The sequence below is a fragment of the Polyodon spathula genome, chromosome 44, assembly GCF_017654505.1.
Source record: "Polyodon spathula isolate WHYD16114869_AA chromosome 44, ASM1765450v1, whole genome shotgun sequence".
Taxonomy (NCBI): Eukaryota; Metazoa; Chordata; class Actinopteri; order Acipenseriformes; family Polyodontidae; genus Polyodon; species Polyodon spathula.
In genome coordinates, this window is record NC_054577.1 from 2,821,115 (window position 1) to 2,845,776 (window position 24,662).

Sequence of the window (24,662 nt, forward strand, 5' to 3'; positions counted from 1 at the left end):
CCTCAGCTTCATAGAGTCCAGTGAAAGCTGCTGAATAATGTTCCCTTGTTAACATATTGAATTGCACCCCCTCTATATAGAATGAACTCCCTCAGCTTCATAGAGTCCAGTGAAAGCTGCTGAATAATGTTCCCTTGTTAACATATTGAATCCCACCCAATTGCATTGTGACATTTTGAAAATCTAACATGAAATACTGCTCTTTTGTTGTGTTTTGCGATCTCTTACTTCTTAGATTTAAATAAAAGATTTGACTTATGTTCACACACACACACACACACACACACACACACACACACACACACACACACACACACATATATATATATATATATATATATATATATATATATATATATATATATATATATATATATATATATATGGCTCTTTGAGCTAAAATGTATTATTATTTTTTTAAAATTATGTCTCAATCCTAAAATTCTAGGTGATGCAAAACTTTTGGCCAGAGCTGTTCTCCATCTTCTCGACCCCAGAGCTCGATCGCTTATCCGAGCCACTGTACCGACTATCAGAAAGGCAGACCTGCACCTGGCATGGCAGGGGTAAGATTGACAAATATTTTACATCTGATAACTGTGGCTTTTCCAAAGCACGCTACAGCGGTCAGATTGCTTCCCAGTGTTCTCCAAGAGGGTGCAGGAGGATCCTGGATCAGCGACCAGCCAAACGAATCTGAGCCAATGTGTCTGCGAGGAGGGAACAGTCTGGAACCTTCTGGAAAGTCTTAGAATGTTCTAGAACCCAGAGACTTGGCTTGAGGCACAACACACAGTAAATAAAGGCTTTTCTTCTTCAGTTTGGATAAATGTTTTTAGTTTTTAAATACTTAAGGCGGATATTTCTTTGCAAAGAAATGTCCAAAGTTTTATTTATATATAAAATTTGAGAAAAAAAATTAAATAAGGACCATTTTCTCAAACTACAAAAAAAAAAAAGTCTGTAAAAGTAAGAGGCACTTTGAGAATTAAGTTTGAGAATTTAGCTCCAGTACTTCGATCATCTTTGATTAATTGTTTAGTTTTTTGGGTTTTTTTCTGGCAAAAGAATTAAAAAAAACTAAAAAAAGTTCCCACTCCCCCTCCCCTCCAATCTGATTGGCTCTCCTTTACAGCAAGACTTTTACACCGCTGTTCCGATTGGCCGAGAGTCCTTGTCAGGCGTTCTGAAGGATCTTCCTATTGGTTGAGCAGTTTTCCACTCCGCTAAATTAACCAAAAGAAACAGATTTTAAAAAAGTAAGAGACACTGCTGATTGGGTGACCAGGACCTCAAATGGGCATCCAATGATGTTAAAGCCTGCAGCCCCTCGCCATGCTATTGGTCGCTGCAGATGAGGAGGCGGGGCTGAAGTGAAGGCTGCTCCTCAAATCCTGCGGTATCCCAGAATTCTCAGAGACTGTCAACATTCTGCAAGAAGAAACAAGCATATTTTTAGTCGGGATCACAGAGGATGACAGATGTCATTCTAATTGCTCGCTGTACAGTTGTGAGGTGTTTACAGATCACTCTAAGTTTAACATTGAGTTCTCATTCGTCTCCAGATCTGTTTTGACCCGTCTCTGTGCTTGGCTGGAGAATCCCAACAGCCGGACACCGGACAAGCTTCCCAATTCCATTCAAATCACGTGACAGTGCCAACTCTGCCAGTCCCCAGCTATTCTCAAAACGCTCTTCCACAGAAGAGCGTGCAAATCTATCAGAGCACCCCTCTGCTTCTGGAGTTGTGACTGGCTGCGTGTACGAAATCAAACCACTGGATCTGGAAATCTTGCAGAATTGTCAGGCAAATTAGCGATTGTCTGATTTGACTGATGACTTTAACAGACACTCTGCCTTTAATGTATTTTAACCTGCACTGATCTGCTCTCTGTTTTACTGTATGTAATCCTGCACTGAACCCAGTCTACAGTATCTTGTATTTCACCTGCACTGATATCTAACTCTCAACACTTATTTGCTCTTGAACTGCCCAGATATCAAACAGCACCGTGTTTGGTATTCGCTCTTATTAGGACTGAAGTCAGTGTATTTTGTATCTTGCTTTTATTTGTATTGTAATTTTTGATATGCATATTTTGTATACAACTGTAAGTCACCCTGGGAAAGGCTGCTTGCTACAAAAATAATAATAATAATAATAATAATAATAATAATAATAATAATGACAGACATGCAATTCATTTAAAATAGTCAGAGAAAAGGAACACAGAAAATGCAGGAGACTTTACAGAAGTTGTTTGAGTGATTAAAGCATAGAGAGGTCTGACATTATCACTGTCTACTGTTTCTATATCACCGATTACTGAGCGGAAAAACTGAGATTTCCCCCACCCAGAGGTGTTTTAATGCAGGCGGGTATATAGAGAAGATCAATGACCCACCTGGGGGGTTCTACAGCTGTATTACTACAGTGAGTTTTATAAAATGTTGTAAAATCCTGCTAGTTACATTATCATGCTAGATTAGGAGTGTGCAATGTTAGAGATTTGAGAATGTCTTAATATAAGAGCACATGTGCGCTATTTTAGAAAATGCAATACAAACGTTTACAAAAATAAATAAAATTGTGGTAAAACTGCCAATGAAAAATATTCCTCAAACTCAAAAAGAAAACAAAAGCACTTTGAATTTGTCTATTTGTGGTTCTGTCCTGAACTTCAGCAGTCGGACACAAAGGGAGACTGGAGCCCTGTTGAGACGAGCGGCAGAGAGAACAAGAGCCGTGTTTACAGAGACAGAGTCGGCACGGTGATAAAAATACACCCACGATGCACTTCACCTTCAAGGGGACTAGACTCTTTCCTGTTTTTTAAAATCGTCAAGACAACCTTCTTTTTATACACTTCTACAGCTATGGCTACAAATAAACTCTCTGTACCCGTCTCAGGGTCAACAGACAAGCCAGCGCTCTCCTGGTGAGATTACACACACACCACTGACAACACACACACCACACTAACACACACACCACACTGACACACACTCTCACACTCCCACAGAGTTACAATGCAAGATAACAACACTGCTAGAATCCAATATGAACTAGGATGCCGTGTATAATAATAACACTGCTAGAATACAATATGAACTGGGATGCTGTGTATAATAATAACACTGCTAGAATCCAATATGAACTGGGATGCTGTGTATAATAATAACACTGCTAGAATACAATATGAACTAGGATGCTGTGTATAATAATAACACTGCTAGAATACAATATGAACTAGGATGCCGTGTATAATAATAACACTGCTAGAATCCAATATGAACTAGGATGCTGTGTATAATAATAACACTGCTAGAATCCAATATGAACTAGGATGCTGTGTATAATAATAACACTGCTAGAATCCAATATGAACTAGGATGCCGTGTATAATAATAACACTGCTAGAATCCAATATGAACTAGGATGCCGTGTATAATAATAACACTGCTAGAATCCAATATGAACTAGGATGCCATGTATAATAATAACACTGCTAGAATCCAATATGAACTAGGATGCAACAAGTTAGGATCACAGTGACAGACAGCCTCTACACACCCCCAGATTCCAACACTCTCAATAACTTTGGCTCAAAAAGGTTCTTAGTAAGTTTCTAGACTAGCGCACAGCACGCTGCCCCCCCCCCCCCCCCCCCCCCCCCCCCCCCCCCCCCGACAGCGTCCAAAGCACATCGTGTCATTCCCCTCATAGGATCTCATTACAGCCATTTGAATTGAAGCAGCGATTGTCTGACTGCTGGAGACTGTCGTCAGCTATTGATGAAAACTGAATAACAAGTCTCACAGCTATTTCTATTAAAGGCAAGACGCTCCAGGGGCTCGTGTAACTGAATCTATCCTATGCGCTTTACTGTCAGCGCCAAGCTGGTCCTGGTATTGAACTATCACAGCAGCATCTGTATTGACGTGCCTCCTTCTGGCTTCAGGGAATGAGATATCTGTTTAGTATTTATTTTAACTTTTAGTAGAATTTTAGGATCGAGACAAAAAAAAAAAAAAAAAAAAAAAAAAAAAACTTAATTTAGATTTTTATTTAAACTACACAATAATATTGTTGAACAGGAATAGCAGTACAGTATCTGATGTTAGACTTTGAAACGCCGCATTTATCAATTTGCCAGTTCCCCCTCCCCTGTTAAGCATATGGAAAACTACAAAGCAGGGGGAATCTGATATGTAGTTTCAAAGGGCAGCATTTAAATATGAACTGTGGAATTTGTTTGAATAGATCTGCTGAAGGAGGGATAGTTAAATTTTGCTGGTCACGACACTGAAAACGTTTGTCGGGTTTCTTTCAGTGCAACAGGCAACACATTCTACAGACACAAAAACAAAGAGAGAGACAAAATAGAGCCTTTTAGGAGCTAGATGTTGCCAAGCGCAGTTTCACAAGATGGGGGGCATCTGGGTATCAAAGGCACAGCCAGGGAGGGGAGAGAGGAGAGGAGAGGTAATTTCAGAAGCAGTAGTGGGACACAGTGTCCTGAGTCAGTTGCAAAATATTAGCGGAGGGGGGGGGGGGGGGAGAGAGAGAGAAGTCCAGTACTCTGCAGTTCCCTGCGCTACCCAGAACTGTTAAAACTCTGAATCGTGCTTCATTTAGAAATACTGAAAAGACCATTAATAAAATTCAAATTCAACAACAAACGTTTCGACTAGAAGCCTTTTTGCAATTAGAATTCGGAGATTTCCACTTCTTATTGTGTGCGTGTGTCTCTCAGCGTGTGTGCGTGTCTGTGTCTCAGCGCGCGCGTGTCTCAGTGTGTGCGTGTGTCTGTATCCGTGTCTCAGTGTCTGTGCTCTGCTGTAGTGACTGGAAGTGCCCTAGGCAGCAATTCCCCAGCACCGTACAAGGCATGACACTATTGATTCATGCGCTCCACTTGCTAGCATTGCATTTCATTTCATACAGGATCTCTGCACCTTCATTAAAACACTGAGCCAGGACTTCAGAGCAATAAACAACATTACAAGAACACCATCCGAAATCACAGCTTATAAACCCTGCAAACAGGAAGCCACTATCTCACATGGTTTCTGAGAGACGTCTAGCAGTATAGGAAAGAGAACTCCACTCTCCACGCTGCAGAGCGCTCTAGCAGTATAGGAAAGAGAACTCCACTCTCCACGCTGCAGAGCGCTCTAGCAGTATAGGAAAGAGAACTCCACTCTCCACACTGCAGAGCGCTCTAGCAGTACAGGAAAGAGAGCTCCACTCTCCACACTGCAGAGCGCTCTAGCAGTATAGGAAAGAGAACTCCACTCTCAACACTGCAGAGCGCTCTAGCAGTATAGGAAAGAGAACTCCACTCTCCACACTGCAGAGCGCTCTAGCAGTATAGGAAAGAGAACTCCACTCTCCACACTGCAGAGCGCTCTAGCAGTATAGGAAAGAGAGCTCCACTCTCCACACTGCAGATTCAAAATGTACCAATGACACATATCCGAGAACTTGAGAAACTTCCCTGTACATCTCCAGAATCTACAGATCCTACAAAATGGTAAATAATGTTAATCCCAAGTTTCAAGTACTCCACTGTACCCCCTGGGACAAGCGATAATTCACAAGAAATTAAAAACACAGGCGCCTGCTTGAGAAGATCGAGTTAATAAAGCATTGCTGTCGATCTTATTTTCACATGTAACTCAACAGCCTCGTGTGGGGAGGCGCGTCAGGGGGGAAGAAGCAGGGGCCGTTGATTTCAGAGCGAGGATAGCCCCCTTTCAACACGGACTCACACTCCTCGAGAACGCACCTCACACTGCAGATCTGGACACAAGTTCTGCATCGCCCTCTACATAGAACAAACTCATTTTGCTGTGTGAAGTCGAATGACGCCTGCTGGATAATGTTACGCTAACATATTGAATTGCACACCGCTGTGTAGTTTTCCCTGTACACTGAACCAAAAAAACGAACGGATTTAAAAAAAATGTACATTTCTACATCCAACATGAAATACCACTGTTCTGCTATTATGGCTTCTGGTAGACTTTTGCGAGATCATATATAATATATATATTATAGCCTAGAACAGTTCCTGAGAACAGGCTAGAACTCTTAATATCCCCCAACCCAGTATCTTTTCAATGACACCTCCCCAATACAACTATATTGTTCCCCTCTCCCCACAATCTTTGCATGCTCCCTTCCCCTCAGTGGGGCAGGGCAGGGTGAAACTCTCGCTCTGGAAATAGACAATGTGTGTGCGAGTGAACCCGAAACTATCTTGACCAGCACGCTGCGGTGGTGATGTGCTGGCACAGTGCCCATATCCTCGGCTCACCCCCCCCCCCCCCTCCCCGTGAGCCCCTCCCCCTCTCCACCTCCCCTCCCCTCCCGACAAGCTCAGTCTGCCTGGAGACACAGAGAGCCCTGGCCCGGGCACTGTTGTGAAAGAATTAGCACCGTCACAGAGAGAGAGAGAGAGAGAGACAGAGAGAGAGCAGCACCATGGAACACTGCTCTGCAATGTGGAAACACACACACACACACACACACACTGTGTACAGTCAGACTCACACACACAGTCAGAGACACACACACACACAGTCAGACGCACCCTGTGTACACACACACTTCTAAAACTATTTTTTACTATGTTCTAAAACATCATTTACATCTCAGTGGATTGGACTGGACTTTCCGTCCATCTGAAGCCCGCGGGGATCGGTTTTGGGGGGGGGGGGGGGGGCTCTGGTTTCGGAGTACATCTGACAAGTTGAGAAATCTCTTGCTACCCCCCGACACACAGGGCAAGCATTCACAGACATACTAAAATCAGCAGGGAGCAATAAGACAGGCTTTTAAAACAGAGTCCATTAGTGGAGCAGCTCTCTGCAAGCTCTCATTCTCCAGTAACTGGTTTTCCATTTAAAAAATAAATAAAAAAATTAAAAGTTAACCGTTTAGCCTACCACCTCTGCCACTGACTGACTGGCTGTGTGTGACCCTGAGCGAGTCGCTTCACCTCCTTGTGCTCAGCGGATGAGATGATAAATCAATCTCCTATTGGAAGCGACTAGGCATATAATGCGCAGTTCACAGCCTGCCTCTGTACAGCGCTTTGTGATGGAGGTCCACTGTGAAAGGCGCTATATAAAGGTAAGATATTGTATTTAGTGCAAACTGCAGCATGTATAGTGCATTACAGCACAGTCTTTTAAGGATTGTAATAATAATAATAATAATAATAATAATAATAATAATGCCAATGACGTCCTTTTTGTCGAAACACAAAAACACATTTTATGAAAGGGTTGCTTCCTCCTGCCCTGTAATTAGTGGCATGTCGTTCTGGTACCAGCCTAAACGCTGACAAAGCCCCATTCAGTGTGGGAATGCGCACTGCGGAAACATGCCAACACAGACAGGCTCTCAATCTTCATTCAGAAAACAGGATTCGTTCAGAGGAAACAAACTCTCCGTGGTGTGGCGCTGTCCTCTTACCTTTCTATGTGGTCCATTGGTTAAAAAAAGGAGCTTGATCCTAGGAGGTTCAAATCCCAGCTCAGCCACTGACTCCCTGTGTGTGGGAGACCCTGAGCAAGTCAACGAACCTCCTTGTGCTCCGTCCTTCAGATGTAAAGCAAACGAGGTCCTATTGGAAGAGACTCTGCAGCAGCAGCATCAGTTGTTGATGATGCAGAGTTCACCCTCCTAGTCTCTGCAAGTCGCTTTGGATAAAAGCGTCTGCTGAATGACTAATCAATAATTCTCACACCCAGACGTGTTCATGCAGGTAGGTATATAAAGGATATCAATGATAAATCTGGAGGGATTTTAATAAATGTGCACACTATTGCATGTGTCATAGATTATACATCTCTCTCTGTCTATATCTATCTATCTATAGATATCTATCGTTGGTCCAATGAAGGGTTTGGTTCAGTAATGGAGAGCTCTGTTTGAATGAAAACCAGCAGACACAGGGGGGTCCCCCAGGACCGGGACTGGGAATCCCTGTTCCACAGGAAACAAGATGTTCGTAACTGCCTGAAGATAATCTGTTGATTCCTCTTACTAACGTGCCAATGAATGTAAATCCCTCGTCGTTGTATCACACTGCAGTACCTCTGTTTCTGTACCGCACTGACGGCTCCGAGAGAAGACAGACAGAAAGGAACACAATCTTCAGAATGAGCCAAGACTGAGGTTTCCCTGGGGGCGACAAAGTGTGGCGCGCGCCAGAGAGCTCTGGGAATCTGGCCCATGGCGAACACAACGACAACAATGAGACCCTGTTTAAATTCGTGTGGTGTTCCTTAAAGCTACACATTTATTTACTGACTGTTTTTTTTTTTTTTTTTTTTTTTAATTTATAGTGACTGTATCTACTCGCGCTACATTTTGTCCATTTGTCTGGAAAAACCGTGAATCCAGTTTTGCTGGAAGCTGTTAAGCTGGTATGTGGAGAGGTCTTTTCTGTACGGAGATCTGTCCAAGTACTGCAAATCTCTCGTGAAATATTCCTTACCGTGACACTAACGTCTCGTTTGCTTGCCTAATATTGCCAGGAGGTGGTCAGCTGGAGTCTTCCGATCCCCAAGCCAACCAATCTCCTCTTTATAAACTCTGCAGCGGGCGTGAGCTACCGCCCCCTGGAGGACAAGCCCTGCAGGTGTTCTGGACAAGCCCTGCCAGGTGTTGAGCTCTCCGGGTGCCACTAGGGGTCGGTGTAGCGCAGTGAGGAGAGGCAGTCACTGTTGATTTTACCTCCCTAACCCAGTGCCAGAGAAAATGCTCCCTGTGGAATCCCCAGCGAAGATCGACACAGCCAGGAACCTGCGCTCCCCTGACTGTGCGACTCCCCCCTGCGCACCACGCAGCCGTGCCTTTACCAGGGGAGACCCTCGGGGACCCCTGCGCTCCTCTGACTTTGTGACTCCCCTCTGGACTCGCGGAATGTGCCTTTACCAGGGGAGACTCTCGGGGACTGTACACAGGGCTGTGCTGTACACAGGGCAATGCTGGCGGGTCTACACTGTATAACACTGATATAAAACCCTGGACAGAACTACAGCAGCTACCCAACACAGTGGCGTCTATATAAAGTAATCCAGTGACATTGCCTGCTGTGTGCTTCACACAGGGATCATGTGATGATGTCAGTTAAAACTACAGACAGCGCTGAATGCTTACTAGAGAGGAGGAGGCAGGGCTGGGAGTTCGCGTCACTCAGGGAACAGCAAGCAGCTGTTTCACTCAGACTCCTATCCTGTCTATCAATAGGATCCGTCTCACTCACACAGGGGACAGGCAGGTACACACACTCACACACACACACCTCCGGGGTTTCCCCAGATAAGACTGGCGGTTCTAATATAATATGGGCGTTGGAGGAAACACAAAAATCGCAGGATCCAGAAAAGTGCGTCCAAATACACTGAACTTATCACAGATTATACCTTGTGTATAGAGCGAGGGAGACTTGTCTAATATGTGGCATCCATCTCGAGGATTGGAGAGGGGAGGAGAGGAGAGGAGAGGAAGGACAGGAGAGGAGAGGGAGGAGAGGAGAGGAAGGACAGGAGAGGAGAGGGGGGAGAGGAGCTGTCACAGTGCATCACAGTGCCCCAACACACCTGTCAGACACGACATCATTCCGACACTAGAGCCCAAACGCTGCTCTGCTTGACTCAGTTTAGTTTCAGTAACACTGATGAAGGCACTAGAGCCCAAACGCTGGTCTGCTTGACTCAGTTTAGTTTCAGTAACACTGATGAAGGCACTAGAGCCCAAACGCTGCTCTGCTTGACTCAGTTTAGTTTCAGTAACACTGATGAAGGCACTAGAGCCCAAACGCTGCTCTGCTTGACTCAGTTTAGTTTCAGTAACACTGATGAAGGCACTAGAGCCCAAACGCTGGTCTGCTACAGCTGGAGGGATTAGCACGGTTCTCAATCTAAGTGTCAGTCTGAGTGGCTAGTTTCCTCTCCTCTGCCGGCTTTCTGAATGGGGAGATTGTGGGACAGCGAGACCGGATTCAAAGTGCAGCTGGCGGGCACCAAGGGAAGGGGGGAGGGGGGTACTTAACCCCTTGCTGCCTGGACCAGAGAGAGAGCGATACAGCATGAGAGAGAGAGAGGCTTAAGTGTGAACTACAAACTTCATTCAAACTGGTCTTTTCTCAGCGAGCGACAGCCAAAAAAATGAAATACCATAGAAGCTGCTTCACTGTTATCGGGAACTAGCACAGTTGCAAACGTGCAGAAATGACTCGGAAGCTCTTTTCAAGATAATTTTGAGCACCTTGTCATGCACGATGACCTCATATGGGGGAACTGATTAAAAAAAAAATAATAATCTCTTCTAGTCTTTATATATTACAATGGGGGGGGGCGTGCGTGTCAGCTTCAACCTGCATCTGGATCTCCTGCCTGTCACTCAGCAGCGAATGCACGCACCCACGTCAGACGGCTGCCCTGTCACGTTAATATCCTGCATCTTTCTAAACAAGGGATTTAGGGGAGCTCCCCGATACGAGCTGAATCTCAAAGCAAGAATTGTGTGAATATAGTGATACAGCTGCGTATAATGGAATTTGAAACAGGATTCATTCATCCTGCTTTTTACATGTCCACCCTGACCCTGGTCCTGTCGCGATGGATTACTGTATAAATCATTTCTGTGTTATGAAACACCTCCTGACAAACCGATTGTATTTATTAAAAGTTAATCATTAACGTTGTAGCTGGTCTGCAATATTTATGCAACGCAACTTTGATAACAGTGGCCCGACTACCCAGTGATAAGACCTCAGCTGACTGATGAATCAAAGCTGACCAACAACTAAATGAACTGCAGTGAAACGAAGCTTTAAAACTCCGTGCAGGTCAGAATCGCAGGGAATCGAATCCCAGCGTGCCACACACAAGCCTGCCTCCTCTCCCTTTCAGTTAAAAAAACAAAGCAAGCATTTCCTTCATCAAAACGACCTTATAATCTGGAGCCAGTGCAAAGAACACACAGTGCTGCTCAACGGACGAGATAACCCAGCTCCACTGCCTGGATCTCTGCAGTCTAAACAGTAGGCGTGCCCAGGCACGAGTCGGCTGATTATGGGGACACACGCGGTCACTCAGCGGTGGAACAGTAGAACTTCGAACCGGAGTTGTGTTTTTTTTTTTTTAAATCCATTCCCAACTTCTGTTCCTTTTGAGATCAATTCCAAACACTTCACTGATCAAAACGGCAATCCGCAGCATTCTGTTAAAATGAGTCTCTCACACAGTGACTTGTTTGCTAGTCAATTAAAAAGCGGCTTTCTATAAGGCAGTGTGGTCCAGTGGTTAAAGTCCAGGGCTGGTCCCCGGGTTCAAATCCCACCTCTGCCACTGACTGACTGGCTGTGTGACCCTGAGTGAGTCTTTTCACCTCCTTGCGCTCAGCGGATGAGATGATAAATCAATCTCCTATTGGAAGCGACTCTGAATATAATGCACAGTTCACAGCCTGCCTCTGTAAAGAGCTTTGTGATGGAGATCCACTGTGATAGGCGCTATATAAAAAAATATATATTAATAATAACAGTAATATAACTACTATATATTTATAATATAATAACAGTAATATAATTACTATTATAATTATAGTATTCAAATGAAAGCATATTACATCGTCCTCTAAAATATAAAAGCCAATTCCAAAGTCCTTCGCAGGAATGAAAGATTTAATTTAAAAGGGAACTGGACCCCAACCCTGCCTGGGACCACTGAAAACCATAAAACATGAAGGGCCTTCTCCAGACAGAGGCATTGTTCAGAAAAACACATACTGGAGCGAAAGAACGCAGGACCGCTCAGAACAAACTTCTAAATACAACGAGGGGAGCGGAAATGAAAAGGACAGTCGCAAGACAGTCAAACACAAAGGAATCAAAAAGAGCTGGGCGCCTGACCTGTGCCATCCTTGCCGCTGCTCTGGTTCGACCGCAGCTCCTCCGACTTGTGGAAGTCGATGCTGGCGTAGGTGTTGACAGCCAAGGCAGGGGCCCCTCTGTTAGACAGGGGAGAGGAGTAGAGCCGAGGAGGGGTAGGCTGGCCGGACGCTGCTCCTTCGAGAACCGGGTGGGCCAGCTCCTTACTGGCCAGATCCAGGTCGATGTAGTTCAGGCCTTGCTCCATGGAGACACTGGCGGGAGGTGGAGGTGGAGGAGCTGCAGCAGAGGGGTAGAGAAGCAGGCAGGACTGGGAGTTGGGCTCGCTGCCAGCGTCCCCTTTTCCCCAGACGCTCTCGAAACCCAAGCACTTGGCAACCTGCGGGTGATCGGCAAAGACCAGGGGCGGCGGGTTGAGCTGCTGGAGAAAGGTTTCAGAACAGTGTCTCCGGCGCAAGTCCGCCCAGATTACCTTCGCCCCCTGATCCGGACTGGGGCTCAACTTGGGCAGGGGGAAGACCTGCCCCAGGTTGGCCTGGTCCCCAGCCGGCTCCTCTTTGGGGGAGGCAGATCTGGGAGTGAGGGAGCCCGCGCTGAAAGCCATTTCTGTGTAGTCTCCGAAAGTGGGCGACTCCGGTCGCAAGGCTCTCAGACAGGGTTCGCTGGCCAGACCAGCTTGGGGGCTGGGCTTCAACAGAACCGGCCTCCTTTCCTGGACCACGGGGCAGCCCGGGAAGGCTAACGGGGGGCCCAGGTCCATGCTGACGTACTCCGATCCCAGCGGGTCTTGCTGAAGCTGGTTGTGGTAGCCGGCTAGGCACGAGGGAGGTCTTCGCAGAAGCCTGACTGAAGGTCCCAAGTCTCCGCTGGCACCTCCGCGAAACTCAATGCTGACGTACTCCCCTGGGCTCTTGGGTTCTGGAGGGAGGGGGTTCTCCCGGACCCGAGGGAGAGTGCTGGCTTTGGACACGTCAATGAACAAGCTGGCGGGACGGCAACGCTGCCCGCCTTTCCTCTGCCCGCTGCTGTCCTCTTTCCCCGTGGCGCCAGTGGAAGACCTCACGGGACGCTCCTCCGTCTCTCCCAGGCTGTCGCTGCTGGCGGAGCTGGAGAAGGAGGAGAAGGTGGAGAGGATGCAAGACCTGCCTGGGTTGTTGCTGTTGTTGGTGGTGGTGGTGGTGGTGGTGGTGGGGGTCTGCGTGCCTCCTTCGAATCGCGCGGGGGCGGCGTGCTTGTACGAACGCGGGAGGGAGTAGTAGGAGAAGACCATCTTCGGGGGGTCGGCGAGCAGAACGTCGGGGGGCGTGCTGCAGGAGGATCGTCCGCTTACGGGGGACATGTTCATGTAGTCGCTCCCGGCTTTGCTGTCCACGCTGCTCCCTCCAGCCCCAGCGAGCGAGTGCCCACCCCAGATACCCCCTTTCTGGTCTGGGGAGCAGCTTCCATTGGGGGACATCATCATGTACCCATCGGAAGGCCGGGGGTTGATCTGATGGGGAGGGGAGACGCTGTTGTTGGGGGTCATGGCCATGTAGTCGGCCAGCTTGACGGCTTTTCCAGCTGCTCTCTCGTCTTGGCCACCGTTGGCCACGCCGGGCAGCATGGGCATGTAGCCGTTGTCCCTCGTCGGCTGGGAGTCACTGGCTTGAGATTTGCTCCCAGGCAGGTCCAGGTAGCTCCCCCCCGCGCCGCGCAGAGCGAAGGACGGCTGACTGGCACCGCGGGACATCACCGCATAGTCCTCCTCTCCCTCCTCCCCTGCCGCTCCCAAGTCCTGAGGGACCCTCCTCCTAGGCAGGCCCGGGGTCAGCTTCTCCAGGGACATGGGAGGCAGGGAGGCCCGTTTGCTTAGCAGCCTCCGCTCGGCCTCGCTCTCCCGGCTGGAGGACCGGCGTAACACCCTCCGAGCCGGTGGAGACGGCAGCGCATTGGCGGCGCCACTATTCCGCCCATCCTGCCGCCCCATGGCAATGTAATTGGCCTCTCCTAGCGGGAGATAACCGCCCAGGATGTCGGAGGTCAAACTGCGGTCTTGCGAGTGCTCCCCGGGGCTAGAGTCGTACTCGTCAGAGGATCCGAAATCGCCGGGGAACCCTGCCGCAGACGCACCCCCAGCACAGAGACTCCGGACGTAGGCACATTCAGAGCCAAGTCCGCTACTCGAGGACAGGCTAGCGGAGCTGGGGGCTGGGGAAGGGGTGGATTTCGCCAGGCTTGGAGGGGTCTTCACAGAGGGACGGACCGATCTCACAGCCGGGGCAGTGGGGCTGGCTCCCTCGGTTTGGGGGCCGGCGTGGCCGTTCTTGGGGGCCGGGGTAGGGGAGGGGTTGCTGCTGGTGCTGGAGGTGTCGGTGCGGGAGCGGCGGGGGAAGCCCACCTGGCTCGGGGGAGGGTTGGGGTGGTGCCTCCTCGAGGGGACGGTGATGGGGTTGGACGAGCTCGAGGAGGACTGGCTCTTGCTTCTCTGTCGGAACTCCTCGCTCAAGGACTTCATGGCTTCCAGGAGGGTTTCGTGCATGTTCTGGGCGACCACCGAGTCTTCCACCTGCATCCAGAACTCCCCGGGGCCCGTCACAGCGGAGCGCCCCACTTCCACGAAGAAGAAGTTCTCCGAGTGCCCGCACCTGCGCACGTTCAGGAGCTGCAGGACCACGGCGGCCGCGTCCGAGTTCAGCTTGACGAAGTTGACCGTCTTCTCGGTCAGGCACAGCCGGTAGATCCCCACCAGGTTCTTGGACTGGCCCAGGCCTTTCGGCCACACTTTGACCTGCCAGACCTCTTTGAAAGCGGGACCAGGAGCCTCCACGACCAGTCTGTACTCCGGGCTCTCCACCTGGGCCTTACCTGGGGAACCGAAGAAAAACAAAGAAAGAGTTTTTAGAAAACACACTGGGCTGTAAAAAAAAAATTAAAAAATCACCCATACCTCGTTACCAATGAGCACAGATTGACCAGTCAATCCGGAGGAGAATGCAAACTCCGGGAGGGAATTAAAAGCTTACGCACGCTTGCCGCTTGATTGGTCAGGTGACTTATTTCCACGCTTTGGTCGGCTTTGGGAAAGGGTTCGAGCTGCCCCCGACTGGCTAAATTAACATGGGACCTCAGGATCAGGGGCAGCAGCGTTCTGAACCCGGGTTCAGTTACCCGTATCAGGCTCCGATCTGGCCATCATTAAAAAAAAAACAAAAAAAAACACACGTTTCTGTTCTCAGTTTCCGATTAACATATTGGCAACCCATGCAACCAATCAGAAAAGCCACTGGCAGAGCCCCTACCGCAGCTTCTAGTTCCACAGACCCTGATCAGCAGCAATCCTGGAGTGCTCAATGTTAACTGAGATAAAGCAGGCTAAGACTAAAGGCAGTCGAGGTCTGTGAAAACAGCGACCAACACCTGACTTGCTTGTAATTTATAACAGTGAAAGGCAGTGAGCGTTTGATACTTGGCTACCTTTTAAATTTTAACACCCCGAGTGCAAACACACACGGCCCACGTGGAATCCACAGTTGACAAGCCTACACCCAGAACGGTTTTTAGAACTTTTTACAGCACCAGAAAGCCTGCTTAGATTGCATAAACCTGGTGTTTGCAGCGGCGATTCCTGTATGGCAGGTGGTGGTGCTGTAAAATGCTCTAAATATCCAGCTGTGGTTTATCAGGGTGATCAAACAGCCCCCTGGAATAATAAATGATGTGATAGCTCAAGGCAGTTTGCCATGCAGACAGGCACTGTGTGTATAGGGGTCTGTATTTTGAATTATTGGTTCTTTTTTTAGAAGCCAGTATGCATTTTAAAAGCATCACCAGGTTTGTTCGTTATTATTTAACTGACCCTGTTGATTATAGGCATCACATTGCAAAATAAATTATTGCCAACTCCAACCCTCACACCTGTACGGAAATAATTCCATCACATGAGAAAAAACAAACAGCCTGCTCTTGCACGCAATGCGATCACTGGAGCTGCTTATCAGCTGAAACGCTTCTGAGTGTGCAATGAAGCCTGCTAAACCAGTCATACACAGAGAGAGAGACACGAGAGACAGAGAGAAAGAAAAAAGAAACAGACAAAAAGAAAAAGGAGAAGAGATAGAAAGAGAAGAGAGAGAGAAAAACAGAGAGAGACAGACAGAGAGCTCTCAAACACCAGTGCCGTGTCCCTCAGATTTGAATATTCTTGATTCATTTTGAAACTCCCTGCAAATCATCAACAGACAGTTAACACTTCTCTCTGTACCCCCTCGCCCATTAAAAGAGAGGAGAGGACCCCTCTTCTGTACAGCAGAAGGAACACTACATTGTTCGATGTCATGCATTGGTTTTACTTCTGATAAAACTTGCATCTCATTGATTGGCGGGTCAGAATCTCTCAAACCAGCCCCAGCGCAGCTGATCTGTCGCAAGGTCCTTCGACCCTCACCTGATCCTTATTTCTATTATTGCTTAATTCTTAGTGGACGCCCTTGTCCAGGGCGAATTACAAAATATCCCCTGATAAAACACTAGAGCACAGAGTATCGCATTGGAGAATTATCACATGGCAGACAAGAGCGAGTTCGGCCAAGAGCAGTTTTCAGATAAGAGCAATTACAATAAAACATGAACACGGGCACCTAAGAGAATCAAGTCAGCTGACGAGTGATAGTTGACTGCAGGACAGACAATACCATCTCATACCTCACCTGGGCTCAGTCCCAATCAATTACAGAATCGTTTGCTGCAATCAGAATTCTATTTGGTTTAATTACAATTGCACCGAGACACTAAAAAGTAACACAAAACAACCAGACACATTATCTCAATTTATTCTAAACAAGTGAGCAATAAGCACAAACTTGCCCAGCCAAAGTGGTTGGAAATGCATGACTAGCGAATCTCCCTCATTAACTGTCTGAGTCAAGTTTTACTTCGTTTGTGTTCTCACTCTGGCAAGACCGGTGTAACCAGTCAAGATCCTCGGAGAAGAACGTTTGCTCACTCGAGACAAAACACTGACTCCTTCTTACTTAGGAGAAACACCACAGATCTCAAGATTGCAGGCTGGACCTGCAGTCCTAATCGAAGAAGCCTGTTTCGCAAGAATCTGCCCTCGGCAACTGCAGCGCCGAAAAACTACTGATCAAGACGGTACTTGACGTTCTTCTTGGGCTGTGATCTGCTGCAGCAGGAGTCTGGCTGTGTGGAGACCAGGGTGTTCGGCGGACAGAGAAGGGGGTTCTTGATCCCAGGAGGTTCAAATCCCAGCTCAGCCACTGACTCCCTGTGTGTGAGACCCTGAGCAAGTCACTGAACCTCCTTGTGCTCCGTCCTTCGGACGAGACACAAAGCAAACGAGGTCCTATTGGAAGAGACTCTGCAGCAGCAGCAGCGGTTGTTAATGATGCAGAGTTCACCCCCCTAGTCTCTGGAAGGCGCTTTGGATAAAAGCGTCTGCTAAAGGACTCATAATAAAAAACTCAGGTGCAACAGGAGGGTCAGGCCTGGGTCAAGCCTGGGTCAGGAGGTTTATGGAATTAGTTCCTGAGCTACAGCGTCGTTAACTGAGAAACAACATCAAGTACAGGGGGTGTCTGTCTGTCTGTCTGTCTGTCTGTCTGTCTGTCTGTCACACCTCTCTTGACAACTGCTCATCCAGCTGTCGTGAATTTTCCCATTAACACTATGGAGCAGAGATTAGTCCGTGGCTAGTTATCTGTGTGCCGAGCTGCAAGTCACGCGTACGCTGCATTGCTAATTCTTACTCTACACTACTCTGCTGATATAGCTGCTCAGCACACTGCTGCCTCTAAATCTGAATGCTATTTGTTCAATTACAATGCTACATCCCAGGCACAAATACAGAAACACACCACGTCATTATTTTTCAAACAAACGGTGCCATTAAAAGCGAATACCGATCGCTCAGTGTAAAACACAACACGACAACTGGGACTGACTCTGCTTGGAAAAGGGTGGAATGAAACTGTCACGGAATCAAACTGCTCAAGACTTGCTTTCGTTTCTCCCTGCCTCAAAAGCGCCGGCTCTCTTTAAGCTCTGCGGCTCAGTGTGAAGTCAGGCTCCTCAGAGAGGCACAGCTGTCTCTGATTGAGGCCTTGCTTTCCTGACTATCCTCTGCCTGGCCGCAACGCTCCTCCTGCGTCACAAGAGAAGAAACTGTTTACCATCTTTCAAAATCACCGGAGCAAGCAGACATCCGCTACAGAGATCTAGAAACTGTCAGAAGAAACTTCACAAGTTCAGAAGCTCAGCATGTTCTTTTTTTTTTTTTTTTTTAAGAGTTCCTAAAATTAGCTCCACCAAGCGTTTCACTCACAGATGATAAACGCATACAGCTGTACCCTTGCTTACAAAATAATTTCACCTTTTCTGTGCACTTCTAGTCATTACACTGGTCTTGACAGCCTTTAAAGAAACGTCGCTGTGCACAGACAAAAGTTCTGCATCGCCCTACAGAAAGAACTTCACAAAGTGAAATGAAACCTGCTGAATAATGCTGCGTTAACACAATGATTTGCACGCCGCTTTGAAGTTTTACACTGACGAAAAACAGACATGCAAGGGCAGTCTGTCTTATAAAGCACATTGGATCGCCTCTGGCTGTTCTGAAAGCCATACTGAATGCATCTCTGATCCCAATGCGCACGCGCTCACACATGCCCAGGCAAGGCTAACGAAGGCTGCTGTGCACAGCCACTGCAGAAAAGCTTACGCAGGACCTCTGAAAGCTGGGAAGGGACTTCAGTGGTTAAAGGCTGGAGACAGTCCCAGATTTTATTGCAAAACAATGAATGGCACGTTTTTTTGAGTGTGCGTGTGCAGGGGTGTCAGTTTACACCCCCAGGCCTGTCCCCTGTTTATTATATGCGATAGCGTGTTTTAATTATCGCTCTTATAAAGGGCAAGCAAAGAGATTTTTTTAACCCACCGAGTGCCGATCTCCTCATTTGAGGATGGGTACTTTGTAATTTTTTGACTTGGCTAAACACTCGAGCGCTCTTAGCCTGATGGCCCCCTGACTCTCTGGAACTGTCCCAGCTTCAGCGCGTGCGACTCCCACAGCCGCTCGCTTCAGATCAACTCTCCAGACCCGCCTGTTCTCTCTTGCTCTCCGTGCTCTTCAAGCCTGATTTCTATTGCTAGCTGTTGTCTAAATTTGCTATTTCAGGTTTCTCACTGCATCTTATTCGTGTGATTCTGTATGACACACGCATCCACAGTGTCTAGAATTCACATCCTAGCCTTGTATTTAATGCAATATGCCTGTATTTAATGCATCTGCATTGTGTTATATGCTGTTTGTATTGAATGCGCTCTGCCCTGTATTTCACTGTATTTAATGCATCTGCATTGTGTTATATGCTGTTTGTATTGAATGCGCTCTGCCCTGTATTTCACTGTATTTAATGTATCTGCATTGTGTTATATGCTGTTTGTATTGAATGCGCTCTGCCCTGTATTTCACTGTATTTAATGTATCTGCATTGTGTTATATGCTGTTTGTATTGAATGCGCTCTGCCCTGTATTTCACTGTATTTAATGTATCTGCATTGTGTTATATGCTGTTTGTATTGAGTGTGCTCTGCCCTGTATTTCACTGTATTTAATGTATCTGCATTGTGTTATATGCTGTTTGTATTGACTGTGCTCTGCCCTGTATTTCACTGTATTTAATGTATTCTGCATTGATCCTCACTATCTTGTAAAGCGCTTTGTGATGGTGGTCCACTATGAAAGGCGCTATAGAAAACAAAGACTGATTGATTGACCATTTTGAACTGGCATCCTCAACCTGTTATTTTAATTCTCTTTAACTGTACTGTTAAGATAACTGACTCGGACTGTGTGAGCAAAAGTTAATTCAGTTTTCTACGTGTGGCGCTCCGCAGCTGGCGTGAAATTTCACGGCTCAGATTTACACGAACACTTTCTAACAGATTGAAAAGGGGCAAGCCAGTGGATTTTAAACTCTCCCTTCGCATTCCTTTAGAAAGGACAGCGGTTATGTACCAATCACAGACACAGAACACTGCGGATGAAAATAACATTGCAACAAACAGGCAGACAGACCCCACCTGCACAAGCAACTGGAAAAGCAGTTTTTCAGACATGTGTTAAAAACTGTGTGCCGTATCTATGGCCATCTCCGATACAGCCCTGCTAACAGGGACAGCGCAAGAGGTCACCAATTCTATTTTAAAACCTTTTTAAATGGCGAGGGAGCCCATCAGGCTGGTGCCAGTGCTAATAATAGGTCAGAAAGAGGGTTAGCTGTGGCAAAGCTGTGTTAACTGTCTAGCCTGATTTGATCATCATCTCTACTGAAGCACAGACCCTGGTGTTATGCAAGCCAGGGAGAACGATACCAGGGCTCGTTACGGCTCTAATGCTGCCCCGCCTCTCCGAATAAATAAGGCTGCTCAGCCGAAAACAGCGCCATCGCTTCGGGCTCTCAAACTGTCTCTTGCAGGGGTCATACTTTTAAGAAGGCGTTAGGGTTAGGGTAGTTCAAATCTGTGGAAAAGAACAATAAACTGCAGGCTCTTTAGGTGGACATCTGCATCTATTATTATTAACGGCTTACAGAAATTAAAATCCAGTCACTATAGATCGCACCCAACAATTAAAGGGTTAAGTACTGTCAATTTAATGCAACAAGCGTTTAAAATTTTTGGAAAGACACCGCACGAAAAATTTCAATGGAAAAAATTCAAAATCTAAATCACTGCCAACATGCTTTGCAAAATCTCTCGAACATAACCATGTGGTTTTCATTGTAGCCACCCACTGCACTGACTAACCACTCAGCTGAGTGAGGCAACAAGCCAGCCAAGTTACTGTGTTAAAATCTCTTTAGCTTCTGAGGGAGTTGTTGTGTTTGTATTTTGCAGCTGAATATGACAGCAGACAGCTTGCTCCAGCAACTGGATTTGAAAACCAATTTTTAAGGCTTAGGGGCCATGCGGCTCCTTAGGCAAAATGTCTGCCCAGGGTGGCCGTCCAATCACTAGGTAGATCTTAAAATGTGCATTTCCTGACACTACAACCTTTTCCTTTGTAAAAAAAAGAGTCCCGTCCCGTCCCGTCCCCCCCAAAAAAAAAAAACACTTCCTAGGTCATTCAGGGATCTTACTGGCTGGAGAGCACGTCAGTCATTAAGGGAAGCAGCTGGTTGGCTGCCGAGAGGCAACCAAAGGGGCGGGGGCAATTTCACTCTCCGGGTGACCACGGAAGCGCAAGGCTAGCTGAAAACAAGGCTTGCAGACAGATTTCTTAAACTAGCACCAGACATTTTAAAATGCACATTTTCAAATCCCGGCTCGGCCACCGAGCGTGGGACCCTGAGCCAGTCGCTGAACCTCTTTGCGCTGCGCCTTTGGGGTGAGACACCCTTGTGAGCGATGCACAGCTCACACACCCTAGTCTCCTATCTTGTGAATGTGGTCCACTATGAAAGGCGCTATATAAAAATAAAGATGGTCACTTATTTAATTAAGACAATAATTGGTTCAATTAAGTAAAGGAGAAGTCGGTTGAAACGCAAAACAGAAGCCGCAGAAGCTCTCCTGGATCCGGGGTAGGGGACCCCTAATCTAAATGCCACTATCACAGCACCCACAGCTGACCCAGGATGCTGTGCTGGTGACGTCAGCATCACGAACACTCCTGTGTGTGTGTGTGTGTGTGTGTGTCCGGATTTGGTTTACAAAATAATGGTCACTTTATTTGGCTTGTGTTTTTCAAAACACCAAACAGAACTGAAACCCCGCCACTGAAATACATAAATAAATAAATAAAATCGAAATATTTCGGACAGCTCTCCTGCCCTCAATGCAGTAAGATGTAACAATTCTTGAGGTACAGCAGAACCCTGTGTGTGTGTGTTTCCTTCTGTTAATAATAATAATAATAATAATAATAATAATAATAATAATAATAATAATAATGCGGTGTTATGTGTGCATATGTTCGTTTTAATTGCGTGTGCAATATCAATACATTGCGCAAAGACAACAAGGATTGCTCCCGACTGAGGATAAACTTCAAAGTTAGCTGTGAAACGTTTTTGCAAAGACTGAATTAACATTTTATTTTTTGTTATTATTATTATTATTATTATTATTATTATTATTATTATAGGGGGAATTTAAATCAACGTTGTGTATTTAAGTTGAACTGTAGGTTATAAACAGTTTGGTTTTTAAAAAATTGTAAAAACAAACAAACAAACAAACAAACAAAAAGAAAAAACACAAACAGTTAACTTTTCATTATAATAAAAATGTAGCGAATAAGAGACCTGTCGTTCTAAATGTAGACGCGCACATCCGAATCAACCACTTAACCGATATTCTGCGTTTCGGTTCTCTGTTCAGCTTATATTAACCGTATATTTGATTTTAATAAGAAAATAATGCATGCACACAAACATCTTTGCTGCGCGTTTTTGCAGACGCGTGGACTGTGCTGCAGTAAACACACCTACATTCTGTACATACCCCGGCTTTACTAACCTATACTGAGTGGACAACAAGCGAGTCAGCACAATTTCCAACACGCACGCTTAAACACTAAAGCATGCACTTATTTATTTGCAAAAACAACCAGGGCTGATGCTTTAAAATGAACTTTTTTTTTTTAATGTATATGTATTCGAATGCATGCAGAAGCCTGGGCTTATATACATATATGGCTGTGTTTGCTTGTGAGAATAACTATATGAATTATACCTAGCCACACACACACAGTGTCTGTGCGTTTAACCCTGCAGCGGTACTTACGCTGGCACTGAAGTTTCACCATGGCCTCGTACCACCCCTCCTGCTCCTCCTCGCTGTCTGCCGCGATGCAGAAGCTCTCCTCCCGCGTGTACACCACGATCAGGTGCTTGTTCTTCGAGTCGGCCCGCTTGTTGATATTAAAACAAGTCTCCAAGTTGAGGGCTTTTTTAGGGACGGGAGCCTTGGCCCGGAATTTTTTCTCGTTTTCGTAATATTCCAGCCGGGCCGGACCCCTCTCCGAGGGCCCCCTGAGCACAAAGTAGCGCTTGTGCATGGATTTCTGCTTTCGGAGGTAACCCCATTTCCTCACGTCGTCGTGAAACTGTTCGGGGGCTTGGTTCTCCATGGCGTTACTGTTCATATTATTAATCTTGTTGCTGGTCCTATCCCACCTTCGTTCAGTTTTCCACCCTAAAATAAAAAAAAGCCTTTTATTTTTTTAAAAGGACGTTTCTCTCATTGCACGCATGAAGGAGCGCAGCCCTGTGCTCAATACTTTCCCCCTAGACCAATGCAACACTTACTGTACACACTTCACTCAGTCTCTTCTGCTCTGCGGATCAGCGATGCCGTAGGCATTATGCATGTTGTTTTAAAAGTGTTATTAGGTGTCAAAAGTCCAAAACGTGCTGAGCTGTTATTTTCAGTTTGTTGTGTAAACCGAAAAATGTCTCGCTTTGCCGCGTAACAACAGCCGGGAGCCGGCAGCTAAGCTGATAATAAAAATAATCATAACAATAATCATAATATTTGCACTACAACACATACAATTCAGCTGTCATGCTAGCACTCCTGTTTCAATCCATCTTTCGAGGCTAGAAATTAATACATAAACCAACCCTGGAACTCGCAAATATTTCAAATGTATTTAACTTTATTTTGCAAGCTTTTTATTTTTTGTTCGGGCTTGAAAAAAAAAACAAAAAAAAAAAATAATTAAAAAAAAAAAAAACTTTTTTTAATACGATTTTAAGAGAACTACCGGTGTTCTTTCCTCTAATGCAAACATATATAATTAAATGCGATTATACTTTTTTTTTTTTTTTTTTTTTAATAATTCAAGGTGGTCGTGTTTGTTATTTACGATTTGCGGATGTTTTTTTTAACACTTCTACCTAACAGACGCACTGAACTGTGCCAAATTCAAAAGCGCATTTCGTTTTGTTTGTTTTGTTTTTTTTCACACCATGAGTTTGTTTGTAATTCCAATTGTAATAAACGCAACTGTACAGAAATATGAATCCATCTGGTTTTGGTGTTGGTGTTCCTGTTGTTCTCATTGTCCGGAAACGTTACTGTCTAGAAATGTCCTCCTTCTGAAGTTAATAAAACTGCAAGGTTTGACCAAAAAAATATATATATATATATATATATATATATATATATATATATATATATATATATATATATATATATATATATATATATATATATATATACCGTACATAATTGTATTGTTTAGCAGCGTGACACACCAGGTTGCAACGCGCCAGGACAAATGTTTATGTTTGTACAAACGTTTGCGAACGAACGAGGCAGGAGTTTTTTTTTTAATCAAAAAAAAAAAATTGATGCGAACGACTGACGATCCTCTCTAGGAGGTCTCCTCCAGTCTCTCTCTCTTTTTTTTTTTTTTTTTTTTTTTTTGCAAATGTTTGTTTTCCTTTTTATTTTATTGTATTATTCTTGAAGTTATCCGTTTTCTGTCACGTTGCATTTTTGCAATGTCCTTGCTTGGTTAGTTTGCCGTGCCGGAGAGGGATACTAACTTGTAATTCCCCTCAGAACTTTAAAACAAAAACAACAACAAAAAAAAAGCCTCGCTGTTTTTTATTGTAGAGAGACGTCGCTGAATTAATTTTTCTCTCCTTTTACTCGGAGCGTGCGTCTCCAGAGCCAATCCGAGCTGGCTTTGCGTTCACTGCGTTTAAACACATTACCGACAGACTAAACCTGGCAAAA

At 45.8% G+C, this 24,662-nt stretch overlaps 1 protein-coding gene across 2 annotated transcripts; it reads right to left on the bottom strand.

Moving 5' to 3' along the window:
- Positions 1-435: 435 nt before the first annotated feature.
- On the bottom strand, positions 436-24,047 carry LOC121305699 (insulin receptor substrate 1-like). Of its 2 annotated transcripts, XM_041237399.1 has the most exons (4): positions 23,225-24,047; positions 22,701-23,111; positions 11,937-14,759; positions 436-1,431 (listed from the first exon to the last, which is right to left on the bottom strand). In XM_041237399.1, the coding sequence occupies exons 2-4, from the start codon at positions 23,059-23,061 to the stop codon at positions 1,424-1,426; spliced, it is 3,192 nt and encodes a 1,063-aa protein (XP_041093333.1). In that variant the 5' UTR covers positions 23,062-23,111; positions 23,225-24,047; the 3' UTR covers positions 436-1,423. The 2 variants fall into 2 exon arrangements, with proteins under 2 accessions (XP_041093333.1, XP_041093334.1); XM_041237400.1 differs by lacking the exon at positions 23,225-24,047 and having other exon boundaries at positions 22,701-23,217.
- Between the last annotated feature and the right edge of the window lie 615 nt (positions 24,048-24,662).

What these genes read in the sequence shown, in the direction of transcription:
- LOC121305699 (XM_041237399.1), bottom strand. Translation starts at nt 23,061, where the DNA reads ATGAACAGTAACGCCATGGAGAACCAAGCCCCCGAACAGTTTCACGAC. An exon ending in GGTGAAACTTCAGTGCCAGC is followed by an intron (nt 14,760 to 22,700) that starts GTAAGTACCGCT and finishes TCGGTTCCCCAG; the next exon opens with GTAAGGCCCAGGTGGAGAGC.